This window comes from Somniosus microcephalus, chromosome 4 (genome assembly GCF_052327205.1).
Source record: "Somniosus microcephalus isolate GS21.2 chromosome 4, FLI_Smic_1.0, whole genome shotgun sequence".
Lineage (NCBI taxonomy): Eukaryota > Metazoa > Chordata > Chondrichthyes > Squaliformes > Somniosidae > Somniosus > Somniosus microcephalus.
Genome location: NC_140990.1, coordinates 43,086,204 through 43,105,663, shown reverse-complemented (window position 1 = coordinate 43,105,663; position 19,460 = coordinate 43,086,204). Strand labels below are relative to the sequence as shown.

The following is a 19,460-nucleotide window of genomic DNA, read 5'->3' as shown; positions in this document are numbered from 1 at the left end:
TGAGCACTTGAAATGCCATTGCATACAAGGCTATGGACCAAATGCTGGAAAATGGGATTAGACTGGACAGGGATGGATGGGTGGCGCAGACACGATGGGCTGAAGGGCCTCTTTCTGTGCTGTAAAACTCTATGACTCTATGACTCTAGCCCCAACCACTAACCCCAATCATAACCAATAACCAATAACCCCAACCACTAACCCCAGTCCTAACCAATAACCACTGGCCGTAACCACTAACCACAATCCAACCAATAACCACTGGCCCCAACCACTAACCCCAATGCTAACCAATAACCACGAGCCCCAACCACTAACCCCAATCCTAACCAGTAACCACTAGCCCCAACCACTAACCCCAATCTTAACCAATAACCACTAACACCAACCACTAAACCCAATCCTAACCAGCAACCACCAGCCCCAACCACTAACCCCAATCCTAACCAATAAACACAAGCCCCAACCACTAACCGCAATTCTAACCAATAACCACTAGCCCCAACCACTAACCCCAATCCTAACCAATAACCACAAGCCCCAACCACTAACCACAATCCTAACCAATAACCACTAGCCCCAACCATTAACCCCAATCGTAACCAATAACCACTGGCCCCAACCACTAACCCCAATCCAACCAAAAATCCCTGGCCCCAACCATTAACCCCAATCCTAACCAATAACCACGAGCCCCAACCACTAACCCCAATCCTCACCAATAACCACTAGCCCCAATCCTAACCAACAACCACCAGCCCCAACCACTAACCCCAATCCTAACCAATAACCATGAGCCCCAACCACGAACCCCAATCCTAAACAATAACCACGAGCCCCAACCACTAACCACAATTCTAACCAATAACCACTAGCCTCAATGACTAACCCCAAACCTAACCAATAACCACTAGCCCCAAACACTAACCCCAATCCTAACCAATTACCACAAGCCCCAACCACTAGCCGCAATTATAACCAATAACCACTAGCCCCAACCACTACCCCCAACCCTAGCCAATAACCACGAGCCCCAACCACTAACCGCAATCATAACCAATAACAACTACCCCCAACCACTAACCCCAATCCTAACCAATAACCACTAATACCAACCACTAACCCCAAACCTAACCAATAACCACTAGCCCCAACCACTAACCCCAATCCTAACCAATAACCACTAGCCCCAACCACTAACCCCAATCCTAACCAATAACCACTAGCCTCAACCACTAACCCCAATCCTAACCAATAACCACTAGCCCCAGCCACTAACCCCAATCCTAACCAATAACCACTGTCCTCAACCACTAACCCCAATCCTAACCAACAGCCACTAACCCCAACCACTAACCCCAATCCTAACCAATAACCACTAACCCCAACCACTAACCCCAATCCTAACCAATAACCACTAACCCCAACCACTAACCCCAATGCTAACCAATAACCACTAGCCCCAACCACTAACCACAATCCTAACCAATAACCACAAGCCCCAACCACTAAGCCCAATCCTAACCAATAACCACTGGCCCCAACCACTAACCCCAATCCTAACCAATAACCACTAGCCCCAACCACTAACCACAATCCTAACCAATAACCAGCCGCCCCAACCAATAACCCCAATCCTAACCAATAACCACTAACCCCAATCCTAACCAATAACCACAAGCCCCAACCACTAACCCCAACCCTAACCAATAACCACTAGCCCCAACCACTAACCCCAATCCTAAGCAATAACCACTGAACCCAACCACTAACCCCAATCCTAACCAATAACCACTAACCACAAGCACTATCCCCAATCCTAACCAATAACTAAGAGCCCCAACCACTAACCCCAATCCTAACCAATAACCACTAGCCCCAACCACTATCTCCAATCCGAACCAATAACCACTGGCCCCAGCCACTAACCCCAATCCTAACCAATAACCACTAGCCCCAATCACTAACCCCAATCCTAGCCAATAACCACGATCCCCAACCACTAACCCCAATCCTAAACAATAACCTCTGGCCCCAACCACTAACCCCAATCCTAACCAATAACCACGAGTCCCAAACACTAACCCCAATCCTAACCAATAACCACTAGCCCCAACCACTGACCCCAATCCTAACCAATAACCACCAACCCCAATCACTAACCCCAATCCAAACCAATAACCACTAGCCCCAATCACTAAACCCAATCGTAACCAATGACCACTGACCCCAATCCTAACCAATAACCACTGGCCCCAACCACTAACCCGAATCCTAACCAATAACCACCAGCCCCAATCACTAAACCCAATCATAACCAATGACCACTGACCCCAATCCTAACCAATAACCACTAGCCCCAACCAGTAACCCCAATCCCAAACAATAACCACTGGCCCCAACCACTAACCCCAATCCTAACCAATAACCATGAGTCGCAACTACTAACCCCAATCCTAACCAGTAACCACTAGCCCCAACCACTAACCTCAATCCTAACCAATAACCACTAACACCAACTACTAACCCCAATCCTAACCAATAACCACGAGCACCAACCACTAACCCCAATCCTAACCAATAACCACTAGCCCCAATCCTAACCAATAACCACCAGCCCCAACCACTAAGCTCAATCCTAACCAATAACCACGAGCCCCAACCACTAACACCAATCCTAACCAATAACCACGAGCCCCAACCACTAACCCCAATTTTAACCAATAACCACTAGCCTCAACTACTAACCGCAATCCTAACCAATAACCACTAGCCCCAACCTCTAACCCCAATCCTAACCAATAACCACGAGCCCCAACAACTAACACCAATCCTAACCAATAACCACTAGCTGCTACCACTAACCCCAATCCTAACCAATAACCACTGGCCCCAACCACTAACCCCAATCCTAACGAATAACCACTAACCCCAACCACTAACACCAGTCCTAACCACTAACCCCAATCCTAACCAATAACCACTAACCCCAACCACTAACCCCAATCCTAAACAATAACCGTAAGCCCCAACCACTAACCCCAATCCTAACCAATAACCACTTGCCCCAACCACTAACCCAAATCCTAACCAATAACCACTAGCCCCAACCACTAACCCCAATCCTAACCAATAACCGTAAGCCCCAACCACTAACCCCAATCCTAACCAATAACCACGAGCCCCAACCACTAACCGCAATCCTAACCAATAACCACAAGCCCCAACCACTAACCCCAATCCTAACCAATAACCACTAGCCCCAACCACTAACCCCAATCCTAACCAATAACCACTAGCCCCAACCACTAACCCCAATCCTAACCAATAACCACTAGCCCCAACCACTAACCCCAACCAATTACCCCAATCCTAACCAATAACCACGGGCCCCAACCACTAACCCAATCCTAAGCAATAATCACTAGCCCCAACCACTAACCCCAATCCTAACCAATAACCACTGACACCAACCACTAACCACAATCCTAACCAATAACCACTAACCCCAACCACTAACACCAATCCTAACCAATAACCACTAGACCCAACCACTAACCCCAATCCTAACGAATAACCAAGGGCCCCAACCAGTAACTCCAATCCTAACCAATAACCACGAGCCCCAACCACTAACCCCAATCCTAACCAATAACCACTGGCCCCAACCACTAACCCCAATCCTAACCAATAACCACTGGCCCCAACCACTAACCCCAATCCTAACCAATAACCACTGGCCCCAACCATTAACCCCAATCCTAACCAATAACCACTGGCCCCAACCACTAACCCCAATCCTAACCAACAACCTGGAGCCCCAACCACTAACCCCAATCCTAACCAATAACCAGTAGCCCCAACCACTAACCCCAATCCTAACCAATAACCACTAGCCCCAACCACTAACCCCAATCCTAACCAATAACCACAAGCCCCAACCACTAACCCATCCAAACCAATAACCACTAACCCCAATCCTAACCAGTAACCACTAACCCCAACCACTAACCCCAATCCTAACCAATAACCACTGGAACGAACCACTAACCCCAATCCTAACCAATAACCACTAGCCCCAATCCTAACCAATAACCACTGGCCCCAACCACTAACCCCAATCCTAACCAATAACCACTAACCCCAACCACTAACCCCAATCCTAAACAATAACCACTAGCCCCAATCCTAACCAATAACCACTGGCCCCAACCACTAACCCTAATCCTAAGCAATAACCACGTGCCCGAACCACTAACCCCAATCCAAACCACTAACCCCAACCACTAACCCCAATCCTAACCAATAACCACTAACCCCAACCACTAACCCCAATCCTAACTGTAACCCCTTCACGGTTCTCTAGATATATGTGAGATGTGGTCTCTGTTGTAGACAGTATTCTATAGTCCAGTAAGGAGATCACTACTACAATGGCTTAATTCCAATTATCTTACTTTATAGTTTTAACGTCAGACAGTATAAGAAGATTACGGGTCAATGACCTAAATTAGACATTTGCATGCATTAGAATGAATCTAGACATAATAAACATACATTCTCCATTTATATGGATTCAAAGGAGAATCTGTCCCTGTGTCCAAATTCGAGTGCACTCTTTCGTTGGCGTGCTTAAGTTGGAGCTCATGGTATCACAGAAATCCCACAGTGCAGATAGAGGCCATTTCGGCCCATCGAGCCTGCACCGACACATATCCCACCCGATCCCCGTAACCCCTACACCAACACATATCCCACCCTATCCCCATAACCCCATGTATTTAATCCCCCTAACACTAAGGGTCAATTTATCATAGCCAATCAACCTAACCTGCACATCTTTGGACTGTGGGAGGAAACCGGAGCACCCGGAGGAAACCCACGCAAACACGGGGAGAATGTGCAAACTCCACACAGTCGCCTGAGGCCGGATTCGAACCCGGGTCCCTGGAGCTGTGAGGCAACAGTGCTAACCACTATGCCACCGTGCCACTATGTATAATGTCTGCAAGACTTACGACTCCGAACCCCTTCGTTGAATTCTCTTCACGATCACTGAATCCCACTTTGAGTTCTGGATGCAGAGCTACTAATACGAAGGGCGGCGGCCGAGTTTGGAAGCCCGGGATGGGATGCGGCAGCCATTTGCCTCCTGAGCCCTCTTTTCAGAGCTCCTGCCCTTTTTTCTTCCAGTCGCTCCCGTTTCCCGCTCGAAAAACCCGACTCCACCCCTTCCTCCTGGGGTTTCTGCCTGGAGACTGCGCAGCCTCACTGTCTGCAACAGTTCATACTGGTGCAGAATTATGGAAAGTCTGCTCTTAGTCACATTGTGTCCTTAAAAGTTCTTGCCGTACCTTCACATGGGCAACTTTAACCCAGGGATTTATAACAATGATAATACAGTGTCTAAGTTAAAGACTGATAACCATACTTAGCGTACATAACATTTCCAGTGGGTATTACATAACCAATAACCACTAACCCCAACCACTAACACCAATCCTAAACAATAACCACTAGCCCCAACCACTAACCCCAATCCTAACCAATAACCACTGGCCCCAACCACTAACCCCAATCCTAACCAATAACCATGAGCCCCAACCACTAACCCCAATCCTAAACAATAACCACTAGCCCCAACCACTAACCCCAATCCTAACCAATAACCACTAACCCCAACCACTAACCCCAATTCTAACCAATAACCACTAGCCCCAACCACTAACCCCAATCCTAACCAATAACCACTAACCCTAACCCCAATCCTAACCAATATCCACTGGCCCCAACCACTAACCCCAATCCTGACCAATAACCACTAGCCCCAACCACTAACCCCAATCCTAACCAATAACCACTAGCCCCAACCACTAACCCCAATCCTAATCAATAACCACTAACCCCAACCACTTACCCCAATCCTAATCAATAATCACGAGCCCCAACCACTAACCCCCATCCTAACCAATAACCACTAGCCCCAACCACTAACCCCAATCCTAACCAATAACCACGAGCCCCAACCACTAACCTCAATCCTAACCAATAACCACTGTCAGGGTTGGGAGTCACGGGGCCATGTAGATACGGGGCCGTGCTGTCCGGGCGAGGCTGGTTCTGGACCCAAGTGCAGACAGACGAGGCGAGAAGCAGGTATACAGTCTTAAATAACAGTACTTTACTAGATTCACACATTACTGGATTCACACAAGGAAAACAGTAACAAACATAAGAGCTCAAGACAAGCTACCAAACGGCTAGTCAAGATAGGAACTCAGAACAAGCTTCCATGAGGCAACCCACTTGTCCAGACTGAGCTCGAGACAAGCTACCACATAGGCAACCGGCTTGCAGAGATAAGACTCAAGACAAGCTACCACAGGGGTAATCGGCTTATCAATACAGGGCTCAAGACAAGGTACCACAGGGCAACATGCTTGTCCAAACTGAGCACCTTATCAAGACTGAGCAACTTGTCAAGACCGAGATCAAAAGGAAGAACCACAGACTTAAATACAAGCAACAACCACGGCAACCAGCTTGTCAAGGCAAGCTGCCACAGAGCAAAAGGCTAGTCAAGACTGAACACCTAGTCAAGTCAGAGAACCTTGTGAAGACCAACTCCTTTGTCAGGACTGAGCACAGAGGGAAGAAACCACAAAACTTAAATACCAACAAAACCAGGTGAAACCAATGAACAGATAAAAGGCAGTTAACTAATAAACACAAGAGGCTAGAAACAATTAACAAAGGGAAACCAACAAGTGAAGGTGCCATCTAGAGGTTACTGAAGGAACTGACCGGCACCCTCACAAACCACTAGCCCCAAACACTAACCCCAATCCTAACCAATAACCACTGGCCCCAAACACTAACCCCAATCCTAACCAATAACCACTAACCCCAACCACTAACCCCAATCCTACACCTTAACCCCAGCCCCTGACCAAGGATTATTGACAGGGATCAATGGAGGAGCTAAAGAGCTGATAAAGGAAGTATTTGAAACAATTATCTCGATTAAAGAAATAGTGCAAGGTATGTTAGTAACAAGAGATTAAATCAAACAGACCATCAAAATCAGCAATGACAATTACAAAGATCAGAACACTTCTAAGGCTGTCACATGCAGTATGTGTGGAGTTTTTTTAAATCGGATCCAAGAGATGTTAAATGATACAGAAAATAACAGATTTCAAATCTTATGCAAGGTAGTTCTGTAAAGGGGTGGTTCAAAGGAATTTCAGATGAGTGTAAAGTGAGACACTACAGTTCAGTCTATGACACCCACAAGCCGTGTACACAAATGGAACAAGTTTGGGGTTTGATGTGGTAGAAGGTGAACTAGATGAGAACTGAAATAATCCAGAGTAAGAAAAGGCCCAAAAATGGAACAGTCAGTAACAGAACATCAATTAGTCTCCTCTTATCATGGAGAAATCAAATATTAGACACACTGTGTGTTTGAAACAAAGCTGATTTATTTAATATTTGTCCAGAATATTAATCTCAAGCCCAGTTATTCTAGTGATTAACATCAGCAGAAACAAAGCCCAATTGCCAGAGTCAACATGGTTCAGTCCTGGATGTGATTAACAGCAGCAATAACAGCAGAATCCAACCCCTGCAATCACTGGTGAACTCGCTGGTGTCTCAGCAGAGTGCATGACTGAGTGAATCCCTTCCCACACACGGAGCAGGTGAATGGTCTTTCCCCAGTGTGAACTCGCTGGTGATTAAGCAGGTTAGACTTCCAAGTGAAAACCTTCCCACAATAAGAGCAGGTGAAAGATCGCTCCTCAGTGTGAACTCGCTGGTGTCTCAGCAGAGTGCATGACTGAGCGAATCCCTTCCTACACACGGAGCAGATGTACGGTCTCTCCCCAGTGTGAGTGCGTTGGTAGGTCAGCAGGTCGCTTGTGTTTTTAAAGCTCTTCTCACAGTCAGAACATCTAAATGGTCTCTTAACAGTGCGAACAAGTTGGTGGGTCAGAAGATGGGATGACTGAGTGAATCCCTTCCCACACACAGAGCAGGTGAATGGCCTCTCCCCAGTGTGAACTCGCTGGTGTATCTGGAGATGGTATAACTGAGTGAATCCCTTCCCACATTCAATACACGTGAACAGCCTCTTGCCAGTATGAACTCTTTGGTGTATCTGGAGCTTGGATAACTCTGCAAATCCCTTCCCACACACGGAGCAGAGCGGTTTCTCCCGTGTGAACTCGCTGGTGTCTATGGAGGCTGGATGACTGAGTAAATCCCTTCCCACATTCAATACACGTGAACGGCCTCTCCCCAGTGTGAACTCGCTGGTGTATCTGGAGCTTGGATAACTCTGCGAATCCCTTCCCACACACGGAGCAGGTGAACGGCCTCTCCCTGGAGTGAGTGTGCCGATGAGTTTCCAGCTTGGATGGATAATTGAATCTCTTCCCACAGTCCCCACATTTCCACTGTTTCTCCATGGTGCGGGTGTCCTTGTGTCTCTCCAGGTTGGATGATTGGTTGAAGCCTCGTCCACACACAGAACACGTGCACGGTTTCTCCCCGCTGTGAATGGTGCGATGTTTTTTCAGGTTGTGTAACTGGTTAAAGCTTTTTCCACAGTCAGTGCTCTGGAACACTCTCACTTGGGTATGGGTGTCTCGGTGCTTTTCCAGTCACACTGATGTTTGAAATCTTTTCCTACAGACAGAACACACAAACATTCCTCCTTCCACATTCAAAGGCCGATGATATTCAGGTCCTGATGAATGGAGTGACTGTCAGATCTTGATGTGATGTTTGGTTTGAGTTTCCCGTCTGTAAATCCTCCCCTTCTAATACCCTGTAAAAGGAGTTTACAAAAGTGATCATTGGAAGTACAGGATAGAAATTCAGAACAGACAATTCTAGTTTCTATGGAACATTCTTTCCTCTCTTGTTCCCCCAAAGCTGTAAATCCCTGTCCCACACACTCTCCCTCCTCCCTGTGCTGAAATCCAAACCCATCGCACAATATCCAACATTTTGCTCCTCCACTCCAGTTTTCCCCCTCCCTCTGCTCTGGTTGGGTTCAGTTCTACACCCGCAATGTGCAGAGTGAGAATAAAATCAATGAGTCAATGATTGTCTCTCCTGGTCACTGGGACCCTGAAGCCCTGCCCACTCTCTGTTCCTGTACCAAGATGGCCACGCATGCGCCGTGCTGCAGGTGGAACTGGTCCGTCTTCGCTCCACCAAGATGGCGGCGCATAAATGATGAGGGGTTTTGATCGAGCAAGTAGGGAGAAACTGTTCACTCTGGCAAGTGGGTCGGTAACCAAAGGTCACAGATTTAAAATAGTTGCTAAAAGAACTAGGGGGAAATTAGGAGAATTGTTTTCACACAGGGGGTTGTTAAGATCTGGAATGCACCATCTGAAAGGATGCTGGAATCAGGTTCCACAGGAACTTTCAAACGGTAATTGGACATGTACTTGAAGAGGACTAGTTTGCAGAGTTCTGGGGATAAAGCTGGGGTTTGGGACTAAATTGGACAGCCGAATGAGCTCCTTCTGTGCTGTTAGATTCTATGATCAGTGTGAAGACGCTGGTGTCTCTTAAGGTTCTTCGAGCTTTTAAAGCTCTTCCCACAGTCAGAACATTTAAAGGGTCTCTCGTCAGTGTGAACAAGCTGGTGTGACAGGAGGGTGGATGACCGAGTGAATCCCTTCCCATACACGGAGCAGGTGAACGGCCTCTCACCAGTGTGGAGGAGCTGGTGTCTCTTCAGCTCCCTGGAGCTTTTAAAGATCTTTCCACAGTCAGAACATTTAAAGGGTCTCTCGTCAGTGTGAACTCGCTGGTGTCTCTGCAGGTTGGAGGGCTGAACGAATCACTTCCCCCACACAGAGCAGGTGAGCGGTCTCTCCCAAGTGTGTAGGTTTTGGTGCCTCTTCAGCTCCCCGGAGCTTTTAAAGCTCTTTCCACAGTCAGAACATTTAAAGGGGTTCGCTCCAGTGTGAACAAGCTGATGTGCCAGCAGGTGGGATGATTCAGTGAATCCCTTCCCACATACAAAGCAGATGAACGGCCTCTCCCCAGTGTGAACTCGCTAGTGTCTCTTCAGCTCGCCGGAGCTTTTAAAGCTCTTCCCACAGTCAGAACATTTAAATGGTCTCTCATCAGTGTGAGCTCGCTGGTGATGCTTCAGATACTGGGGGCTTTTAAAGCTCTTCCCACAGTCAGAACATTGAAATGGTCTCTCATCAGTGTGAGCTCGCTGGTGTCCCTTCAGTTCCCTGGGGCTTTTAAAGCTCTTCCCACAGTCAGGACACTGAAATGGTCTCTCATCAGTGTGAACAAGCTGGTGTCCCTTCAGTTCCCCGGGGCTTTTAAAGCTCTTTCCACAATCAGGACACTGAAATGGTCTCTCAGCAGCGTGAACAAGCTGGTGTTCCTTCAGATACTGGGGGCTTTTAAAGCTCTTCCCACAGTCAGAACACTGAAATGCTCTCTCATCAGTGTGAACAAGCTGGTGTCCCTTCAGTTCCCTGGCGCTTTTAAAGCTCTTCCCACAGTTAGGACAATGGAATGGTCTTTCCCCAGTGTGAACAAGCTGGTGTCCCTTCAGATCCTGGGGGCTTTTAAAGCTCTTCCCACAGTCAGAACACTGAAATGCTCTCTCATCAGTGTGAACTCGCTGGTGTCGCTTCAGTTCCCCAGAGCTTTTAAAGCTCTTCCCACAGTCAGAACACTGAAATGGTCTCTCATCAGTGTGAACAAGCTGGTGTTCCTTCAGTTCCCCTGGGCTTTTAAAGCTCTTCCCACAGTCAGAACACTGAAATGGTCTCTCATCAGTGTGAGCTCGCTGGTGTCGCTTCAGATGCCCGGGGCTTTTAAAGCTCTTCCCACAGTCAGAACACTGAAATGGTCTCTCATCAGTGTGAACAAGCTGGTGTCCCTTCAGTTCCCTGGCGCTTTTAAAGCTCTTCCCACAGTTAGGACACTGAAATGGTCTCTCATCAGTGTGAACAAGCTGGTGTTGCTTCAGATCCTGGGGGCTTTTAAAGCTCTTCCCACAGTCAGAACATTGAAATGCTCTCTCATCAGTGTGAACAAGCTGGTGTCGCTTCAGTTCCCCGGGGTTTTTAAAGCTCTTCCCACAGTCAGAACATTGAAATGCTCTCTCATCAGTGTGAACAAGCTGGTGTCCCTTCAGGTCCCTGGCACTTTTAAAGCTCTTCCCACAGTTAGGACACTGAAATGTTCTCTCGTCAATGTGAGCTCGCTGGTGTTCCTTCAGATCCCTGGCGCTTTTAAAGCTCTTCCCACAGTCAGAACACTGAAATGGTCTCTCATCAGTGTGAACAAGCTGGTGTTGCTTCAATTCCCCGGAGCTTTTAAAGCTCTTCCCACACTCAGAACATTGAAATGGTCTCTCATCAGTGTGAACCCGCTGGTGTTCCTTCAGATGCCCGGGGCTTTTAAAGCTCTTCCCACAGTCAGAACACTGAAATGGTCTCTCGTCAGTGTGAACTCGCTGGTGTGTTTGCAGGTGGGATGAACAAACAAATCCCTTTCCACACACGGAGCAGGTGAACGGACTGTCCCTGGTGTGACTGCGCCGTTGAACTTCCAATGCAGACGGGGAACTGAATCCCTTCCCACCGTCCCCACCTTTACCCGTTTTCTCCCTGGTGTGACGGTGCATGTGTCTCGCCAGCTCAGGCGATCGGCTGAATCCACGTCCACACACTGAACACGTGTGCGGTTTGTCATCGCTGCGATCGCTGCTTTCTCCTTCCATTTGCAAAGGCTGATGATAATCAGGTCCTGATGAATCGAGCGACTCTGTCAGATCTTGATGTGATGTTTGGTCTGAGCTTCCCGCCTGTAACTGCTCCACTTCTATACCCCTGTAAATTGAGATCAGAAAAGGATCAGAGACAAACTGTTGTTTAATTTTCCCCTTTCTGAACCTAGGGGCAGTGAAGCTGATTTTCAGGCCCCAGCTGCTGCACAGGTTGGTTGAAAGGATCAGCAGTAATGGTGGCTGCAATACCCACAAGCCCCCACACTCCAGAAAGCGCTCTGTTGACTCTGAGTCCCGCCCATGTGCTCATGGCCCCCGCGCTCTCCCTCCTGCTCCACAATCGCCCGTCCCGATCGGTCCGCAACGCGCATGCTCAGCGCACAAAACCCCGCGGTTGGAACATCGGGCACGCATGCGGGGCCGCAACATCTGGTACGCGTGCGCGTCTCAGGTGGGGGCGAGTCGGTGTTTCACCTCAGCCACCAGGGAGGTGCGCATACGCAGGACGACCCAACATTCTTCCTGTCAGCAATCACTCCCTCGTTTCTTTAATAAAAACAGAAAATGCTGGAAATACTCAGCAGGTCAGGCAGCATCTGTGGAGACAGAAACAGAGTTAACGTTTCAGGTCGATGACCTTTCGTCAGAACTGCTTGTTCTTTAGTGTCAGCCAGTGGCTCAGTTGGTAGCACCCTCGCCTCTGAGTCAGAAAGTTGCGGGCTCAAGTCCCACTCCAGAGACTTAAGCACAAAAATCTAGGCTGACGCTCCAGTGTAGTGCTGAGGGAGTGCGGCACTGTCGGAGGTGCCGTCTTTCGGATGAGACATTAAACTGAGGCTCTGTTTGCTCTCTCAGGTGGGTGTAAAAGATCCCATGACACTATTTCAAGAAAGAAAGACTTGCATTTATACAGTGCTTTCATGACCAGCAGATGTCTTGAAGTGCTTTACAGCCAATGAAGTACTACAATGAAGTAGTCACTGTTGTAATGTGGGAAAGAGCAGGGCAGTTATCCCCAGTCTCCTAGCCAATGTTTATCTCTCAATCAACATAAAAAGATAGATTATTTGGCCATTATAACATTGCTGTTTGTGGGAGCTTGCTGTGCGCTAATTGACTGCCACATTTCTTACATTACAACAGTGACTACACTTCAAAAGTACTTAATTGGCTTTAAAACACTTTGGGATGTCCAGTGGTGGTGAAAGGCGCTATATAAATGCAAGTCTTTCTTTCTTCACTGGTCTCACCAGCGACCTCTTCTAGCTGATGGTTGATTGACATTACAAGAGGATTTGAGTACAGGACTAAAGAAGTCTAACTCCAATTATATCGGGCCTTGGTGAAACCACACCTGGAGTACTGTGTACAATTTTGGTCTCCTTACCTAAGGAAGGATATACTTGCCAAAGAGGGAGTGCAACGAAAGTTCACAAGATTGATTCCTGGGATGGCGGGACTGTCGTATGAGAAGAGATTGAGTAAACTAGGCCTGTATTCTGTTGAATTCAGAAGAATGAGAGGGGATCTCATTGAAGCATACAAAATTATTACAGGGCTTGATAGGGTGGATGCTGGGAGAATGTTTCCCTTGGCTGGGGAGTCTAGAACCAGGGGCCACAGCCTCAGGATAAAGGGTCGGCCATTCAGGACTGAGATGAGAAGACATTTCTTCACACAGAGGGTGGTGAATCTTTGGAATTCTCTACCCCAGAGGGCTGTGGAGGCTCAATCATTGGGTATATTCAAATCAGAAGTCGATAGATTTCTGACCAGTAAGGGCATCAAGGGATATGGCGATAGGGCTGGTGAATGCAGTTGAGGCAGAAGATCAGCCATGATTTCATTTAATGGCGGAGCAGGCTCGAGGGGCCGAATGGCCCACTCCTGCTCCTATGTAAAGAACTAGATGTAATATCTCCAAGTTTGCAGATGACAAAGCTGGGTGGGCGTGTGTGTGATGTGAGGAGGATGCCGAGAAACTCCAGTATGATTTGGACAGATTGGGTGATTGGGCAGATGCATGGCAGATGCAGTATAATGTGGATAAATGTGAGGTTATCCACTTTGGTGGCAAAAACAGGAAGGCAGATTATTATCTGAACGGCAATAGATTGGGGGAAAGGGAAGTGCAAAGAGACCTGGGTGTCCTTGTGCACCAGTCGCTGAAGGTAAGCATGCAGGTGCAGCAGGCGGTTAAGAAGGCAAATGGTATGCAGTCAGAATCAGGGGAATTTAAAATGGGGAACAAAGAAATGGCAGACCAACTAAATACATATTTTGGTTCTGTCTTCACAAAGGAGGACACAAAAAACCTCCCAGAGATGCCGGGGAACATAGGGTCTGATGAAAGGGTGGAACTGAAAGAAATCAGCATTTGTAGGGAAATGGTGTTAGAGAAATTGATGGGACTGAAGGCCGATAAATCCCCAGGGCCTGATAATCTGCATCCCAGGGTACTTAAGGAAGTGGCCCTAGAAATAGTAGATGCATTGCTGGTCATCTTTCAGAACTCAATAGACTCTGGAACAGTACCCATGGATTGGAGGGTAGCTAATGTTACCACACTATTCAAAAAAGGTGGTAGAGAAAAAGTGGGGACTTGTAAGCCTGACATCGGTAGTGGGGAAAATGCTAGAGCCCATTATAAAAGATGTAATAGCAGAGCACTTGGAAAGCAGTGACAGGATCGGACAAAGTCAACATGGATTTACAAAAGGTAAATCATGTTTGACTAATCTACTGGAATTTTTTGAGGATGTAACTGGTAAAATAGATAAGGGAGAACCAGTGGATGTGGTGTATTTGGACTTTCAGAAGGCTTTTGATAAGGTCCCACATAAGAGATTAGCGTGCAAAATTAAGGCACATGGGATTGGGGGCAAGGTATTGACTTGGATGGAGAACTGGTTGGCGGACAGAAAGCAAAGAGTTGGAATAAACGGGTCATTTTCCGAGTGGCAGGCAGTGACTAGTGGGGTATCGCAAGGATCGGTCCCAGGACCCCAGCTGTTCACAATATATATTAATGATCTGGACGAGGGAATTGGACGTAATATTTCCAAATTTGCAGACGACACAAAGCTGGGTGGGCGTGTGTGCTGTGAGGAGGATGTCGTGAAACTCCAGTACGATTTGGGCAGAAACATGGCAAATGTAAACAGAAACATGGCAAATGCACTATTATGTGGATAAATGTGAGGTTATCCACTTTGGTGGCAAAAACAGGAAGGCAGATTATTATTTGAATGGCAACAGATTGGGAGAAGGGGAAGTGCAAAGAGACCTGGGTGTTCTTGTGCACCAGTCACTGAAGGTAAGCATGCAGATGCAGCAGGCGGTTAAGAATGCAAATGGCATGTTGGCCTTCATAGCAAGAGGGTTCGAGTACAAGAACAAGGATGTCTTGCTACAGTTGTACAGGGCCTTGGTGAGACCGCACCTTGAGTATTGTGTGCAGTTTTGGTCGCCTTACCTGAGGAAGGACGTTCTTGCCAAGGAAGGAGTGCAGCGAAGATTCACCAGGCTGATACCTGGGATGGCAGGAATGACGTATGAGGAGAGATTGTGTCGATTGGGCTTATACTCACCGGAGTTTAGAAGATTGAGAGGGGATCTCATCGAAACCTATAAAATTCTGTCAGGCCTGGACAGACTAGATGCAGGAAGGATGTTTCTGATGGCCGGGGAGTCCAGAACCAGGGGTCATTGTCTAAGGGTAAGTGGTAAGCCATTTAGGACTGAAATGAGGAGGAATTTCTTCACCCAGATAGTGGTGAACCTGTGGAATTCTCTGCCACAGAGGGCGGTGGAGGCCAGTTCATTAAATATATTCAAGACGGAGTTGGATATATTTCTTAAGGCTAAAGGGATCAAGGGATATGGGGAGAAGGCAGGGACAGGGTACTGAATTTGGATGATCAGCCATGATCTCATTGAATAGCGGAGCAGGCTCGAAGGGCCGAATGGCCTACTGCTCCTATCTTCTATGTTTCATAGCAAGAAGGTTCGAGTACAGGAACAAGGATGTCTTGCTGCAGTTGTACAGGGCCTTGGTGAGACCACACCTTGAGTATTGTGTGCAGTTTTGGTCGCCTTATCTGAGGAAGGATGTTCTTGCCATGGAGGGAGTGCAGCGAAGATTCACCAGACTGATACCTGGGATGGCAGGAATGACGTATGAGGAGAGATTGGGTCGATTGGGCTTATACTCGCTGGAGTTTAGAAGAATGAGAGGGGATCTCATTGAAACTTATAAAATCCTAACAGGACTAGACAGACTAGATGCAGGATGTTCCCGATGGTCAGGGAGTCCAAACCAGGGGTCACAGTCTAAGGATAAGGGGTCAAGGGATATGGTGAGAAGGCAGGGACAGGGTACTGAGTTTGGATGATCAGCCATGATCTCATCGAATGGCAGAGCAGGCTCGAGGGGCTGAATGGCCTACTCCTGCTCCTATCTTCTATGTTTCAATGGTTATCCCTCAATTAACATAACAAAATGATAGATTATCAGATTGCTGTTTGTGGGAGCTTGCTGTGTGCTAATTGACTGCTGCGCGCTAATTGACTGCTGCGTTTCTTACATTACAACAGTGACAACACTTCAAAAGTACTTCATTGGCTATAAAGCGCTTTGGGACGTCCGGTGGTTGTGAAAGGCGCTATATAAATGCAAGTCTTTCTTCCTTCACTGGTCTCACCAGCGACCTCTGCTGGCTGACGGTTGATTGACAGCCGAGAGTCCACGCATGCGCAGGCGGGAGAGCGGTTTCAGCCGAGTCCGGCACAGCGACCCCTCCCGGTCACCAAGGGTAATAACCGCGCATGCCCAGAGCAGACAAACCCCCTTCCGCCACTCGGAGCTGTGCCTGCGCACTCAGATCCTGTCGGACGGAGTCGGCGCAGGGCATTCCGGGTAAAGGCCACTGGGACCCTGAAGCCCCGCCCACTCCCTGTTCCTGTACCAGATGGCCGCGCATGTGCTGTGCTGCAAGTGGAACCGGCCTGTCTGTCCTCCACAAAGATGGCGGCGCGTAGCCCGGGCCTATCACCGAGAAAAAGCCTCACCGCTGCCGTCCGGTGGAAAACAGATCGGGCCGCTGAATCGCATTCGGGCCTCAGGCCGTTCTCCAACTTTATACACCCTGCGGCGCAGCCTACCTGCAGTTTATTATTCTCCCGACCCCGCTCCCGCCGACCTGCAGCTCCGCCCGGCAACCGCGCGAGGCTTTCTTTGTAAAGTCGGTGAGGGACACGTGACCCGGGTCCACGGCCTGATTGACGGGAGCTTCTGACCAATAGGGAGCGAGCGGGGCGCGGCTGGAGGAGTGAGCCGGCGGCGGGTCCTCCAAACAATCGGGGAGCCCAAGGGGCGGGACTAGCGCCGGCTGATTGTCTGATCTGCAGGGCAGCGAGTTTCTCCAGTCCCTTGTTCAGGGCCCGGGGCCAGGGGAGGCTGTGGGCCTTTATTCCCCTTATTGGACACAAGGCTCTTTGTCTCACAACACACTGGCTCAGGTTTTAATACAGACTTTTTAAATTCATGAATAAAAGCAGATAAGCCCCGTGCTTCTGTGGAACAAACTTTCTAATATTTTATAGAATCATAGAATGGTTACAGCACAGAAGGAGACCATTCGGCCCGTCGAGCCTGCTCCGCCATTCAATAAGATCATGGCTGATCATCCAAATTCAGTACCCTGTCCCTGCCTTCTCTCCAGACCCCTTGATCCCTTTTGCCTTAAGAAATATATCTAACTCCTTCTTGAATATATTTAATGATACTTATCCAATTCCCTTTTGAAAGCGGTGATTGAATCTGCCTCCACCACCATTTCAGGCAGTGCATTCCAGATCCTAACCACTCGCTGAGTAAAAAAGTTTTTCCTCATGTCGCCTTTGGTTCTTTTGCCAATCCCCTTAAATCTGTGTCCTCTGGTTCTCGACCCTTCCGCCAATGGGAACAGTTTCTATCTACTCTGTCCAGAACCCTCATGATTTTGAACACCTCCATCAAATCTCCTCTCAACCTTCTCTGCTCTAAGGAGAACAACCCCAGCTTCTCCAGTCTATCCACGTAACTGAAGTCCATCATCCCTTATCCCTGGAACCATTCTGGTAAATCTTTTCTGCACCATCTCTAAGGCCTTGACATCCTTCATAAAGTGCGATGCCCAGAATTGGCCACAACCAGTGTTTTATAAAGATTCATCATAACTTCCTTGCTTTTAGACTCTATGCCTCTATTTATCCCGTATGCTTTTTTAACCACTTTCTCAACCTGCCCTGCCACCTTCAACGATTTGTGCACACATACCCCCAGGTCTCTCTGTTCATGCACCCACTTTAGAATTGTACCCTTTAGTTTATATCACCTCTCCTCGTTCTTCCTACCAAAATGTACCACTTCGCACTTTTCTGCATTAAATTTCATCTCCCACGTGTCCGCCCATTCCGCCAGCCTGTCTACGTCCTCTTGATATCTGTCACTATCCTCCTCACTGTTCACTATACTTCCAAGTTTTGTGTCATCTGCAAATTTTGAAATTGTGTCCTGTACACCCAAGTCCAAGTCATTAATATATATCAAGAAAAGCAGTGGTCCTAGTACTGACCCCTGGGGAACACCACTGTGTACCTTCCTCCAGTCTGAAAAACAACCATTCACCACTACTCTGTTTTCTGTCACTTTGCCAATTTCGTATCCATGCTGCCACTGTCCCTTTTATTCCATGGGCTTCAACTTTGCTGGCAAGCCTATTATGTGGCACTTGTCGAACGCCTTTTGGAAATCCATGTACACCACGTTAACTGCATTGCCCTCATCAACCCTCTCTGTTACCTCATCAAAAAACTCAATCAGAATCAGAGCGGCCGAGATAGGCGGACCCGGCACCAGGAAACCCAGGGTGCAGCGCCTCCCCCATCCAAGCCACCGCTTCCCGGTTTCTTCTGCTGGTTCCACCGAAAAGGACAAGAGCCAGGCTCCCAGAATGGCCCGCGGCCCCGGGGAGCATGCGCACTCTCAGCGGGGAAATCAGCGCGTTGGATAGAGCGGTTTCTGGGGCGCAGGGAATTGTGGGTGCTGTGGCCGCCATTAGTCAGCGGCTGTTGGGAAGAGTTTTATTGCAGGCTGACGGAAGGTAGGTCCCTGGCCGCCTGTGTAGGTCTTTTTATTGCTTCAGTTTGAGCTGGAGTGGAGATGGAGGAGAAGATGTTGGCTTTAACCCTCAGTACTTCTGAACCCAGGAGGACCCAACAATTTCCAATGTGAGACTGTCAAGGGAGGTGGATTCTGGGGGAGATTAGGTTGTTAAACAGACACTGTCCCTACAATGTAAAAGAGTATTGTTTTAGGAACAAGTATTTCTGTAGAGGCTTTTAATCCAGTTTACATCTACCGATTTGCTTTTATTTATTCTTGGGATGTGGGCGCTGCTCGCAAGAGCAGCAAATATGGCCAATCCCCAGTTGCCCGTTGAGAAGGTGGTGGTGAGTCGCCTTCTTGAACTGCTGCAGTCCGTGTGGTGAAGGTACTCCCACAATGTTGTTAGGTAAGGAGTTCGAGGATTTTGACCCAGCAACGATGAATATGTCTAAGTCAGGATGGTGTGTGACTTAGAGAGTAACTTGGAGATGATGGTGCTCCCATGCAACAGCTGCCCTTGTCCTTCTA

At 48.1% G+C, this 19,460-nt stretch overlaps 1 protein-coding gene and 1 pseudogene across 1 annotated transcript; one reads left to right on the top strand and one right to left on the bottom strand.

The window, feature by feature from the left end:
• The window catches only part of LOC147118742 (uncharacterized), an 88,309-nt pseudogene that overhangs the window by 52,031 nt on the left and 16,818 nt on the right, over positions 1-19,460 (top strand).
• LOC147118743 (uncharacterized) lies at positions 7,127-8,578 on the bottom strand (the record flags this gene model as incomplete). Its single annotated transcript, XM_085984563.1, has 1 exon — positions 7,127-8,578. A coding segment is annotated over one exon (945 nt), but the record flags the coding sequence as incomplete, so codon positions are not given.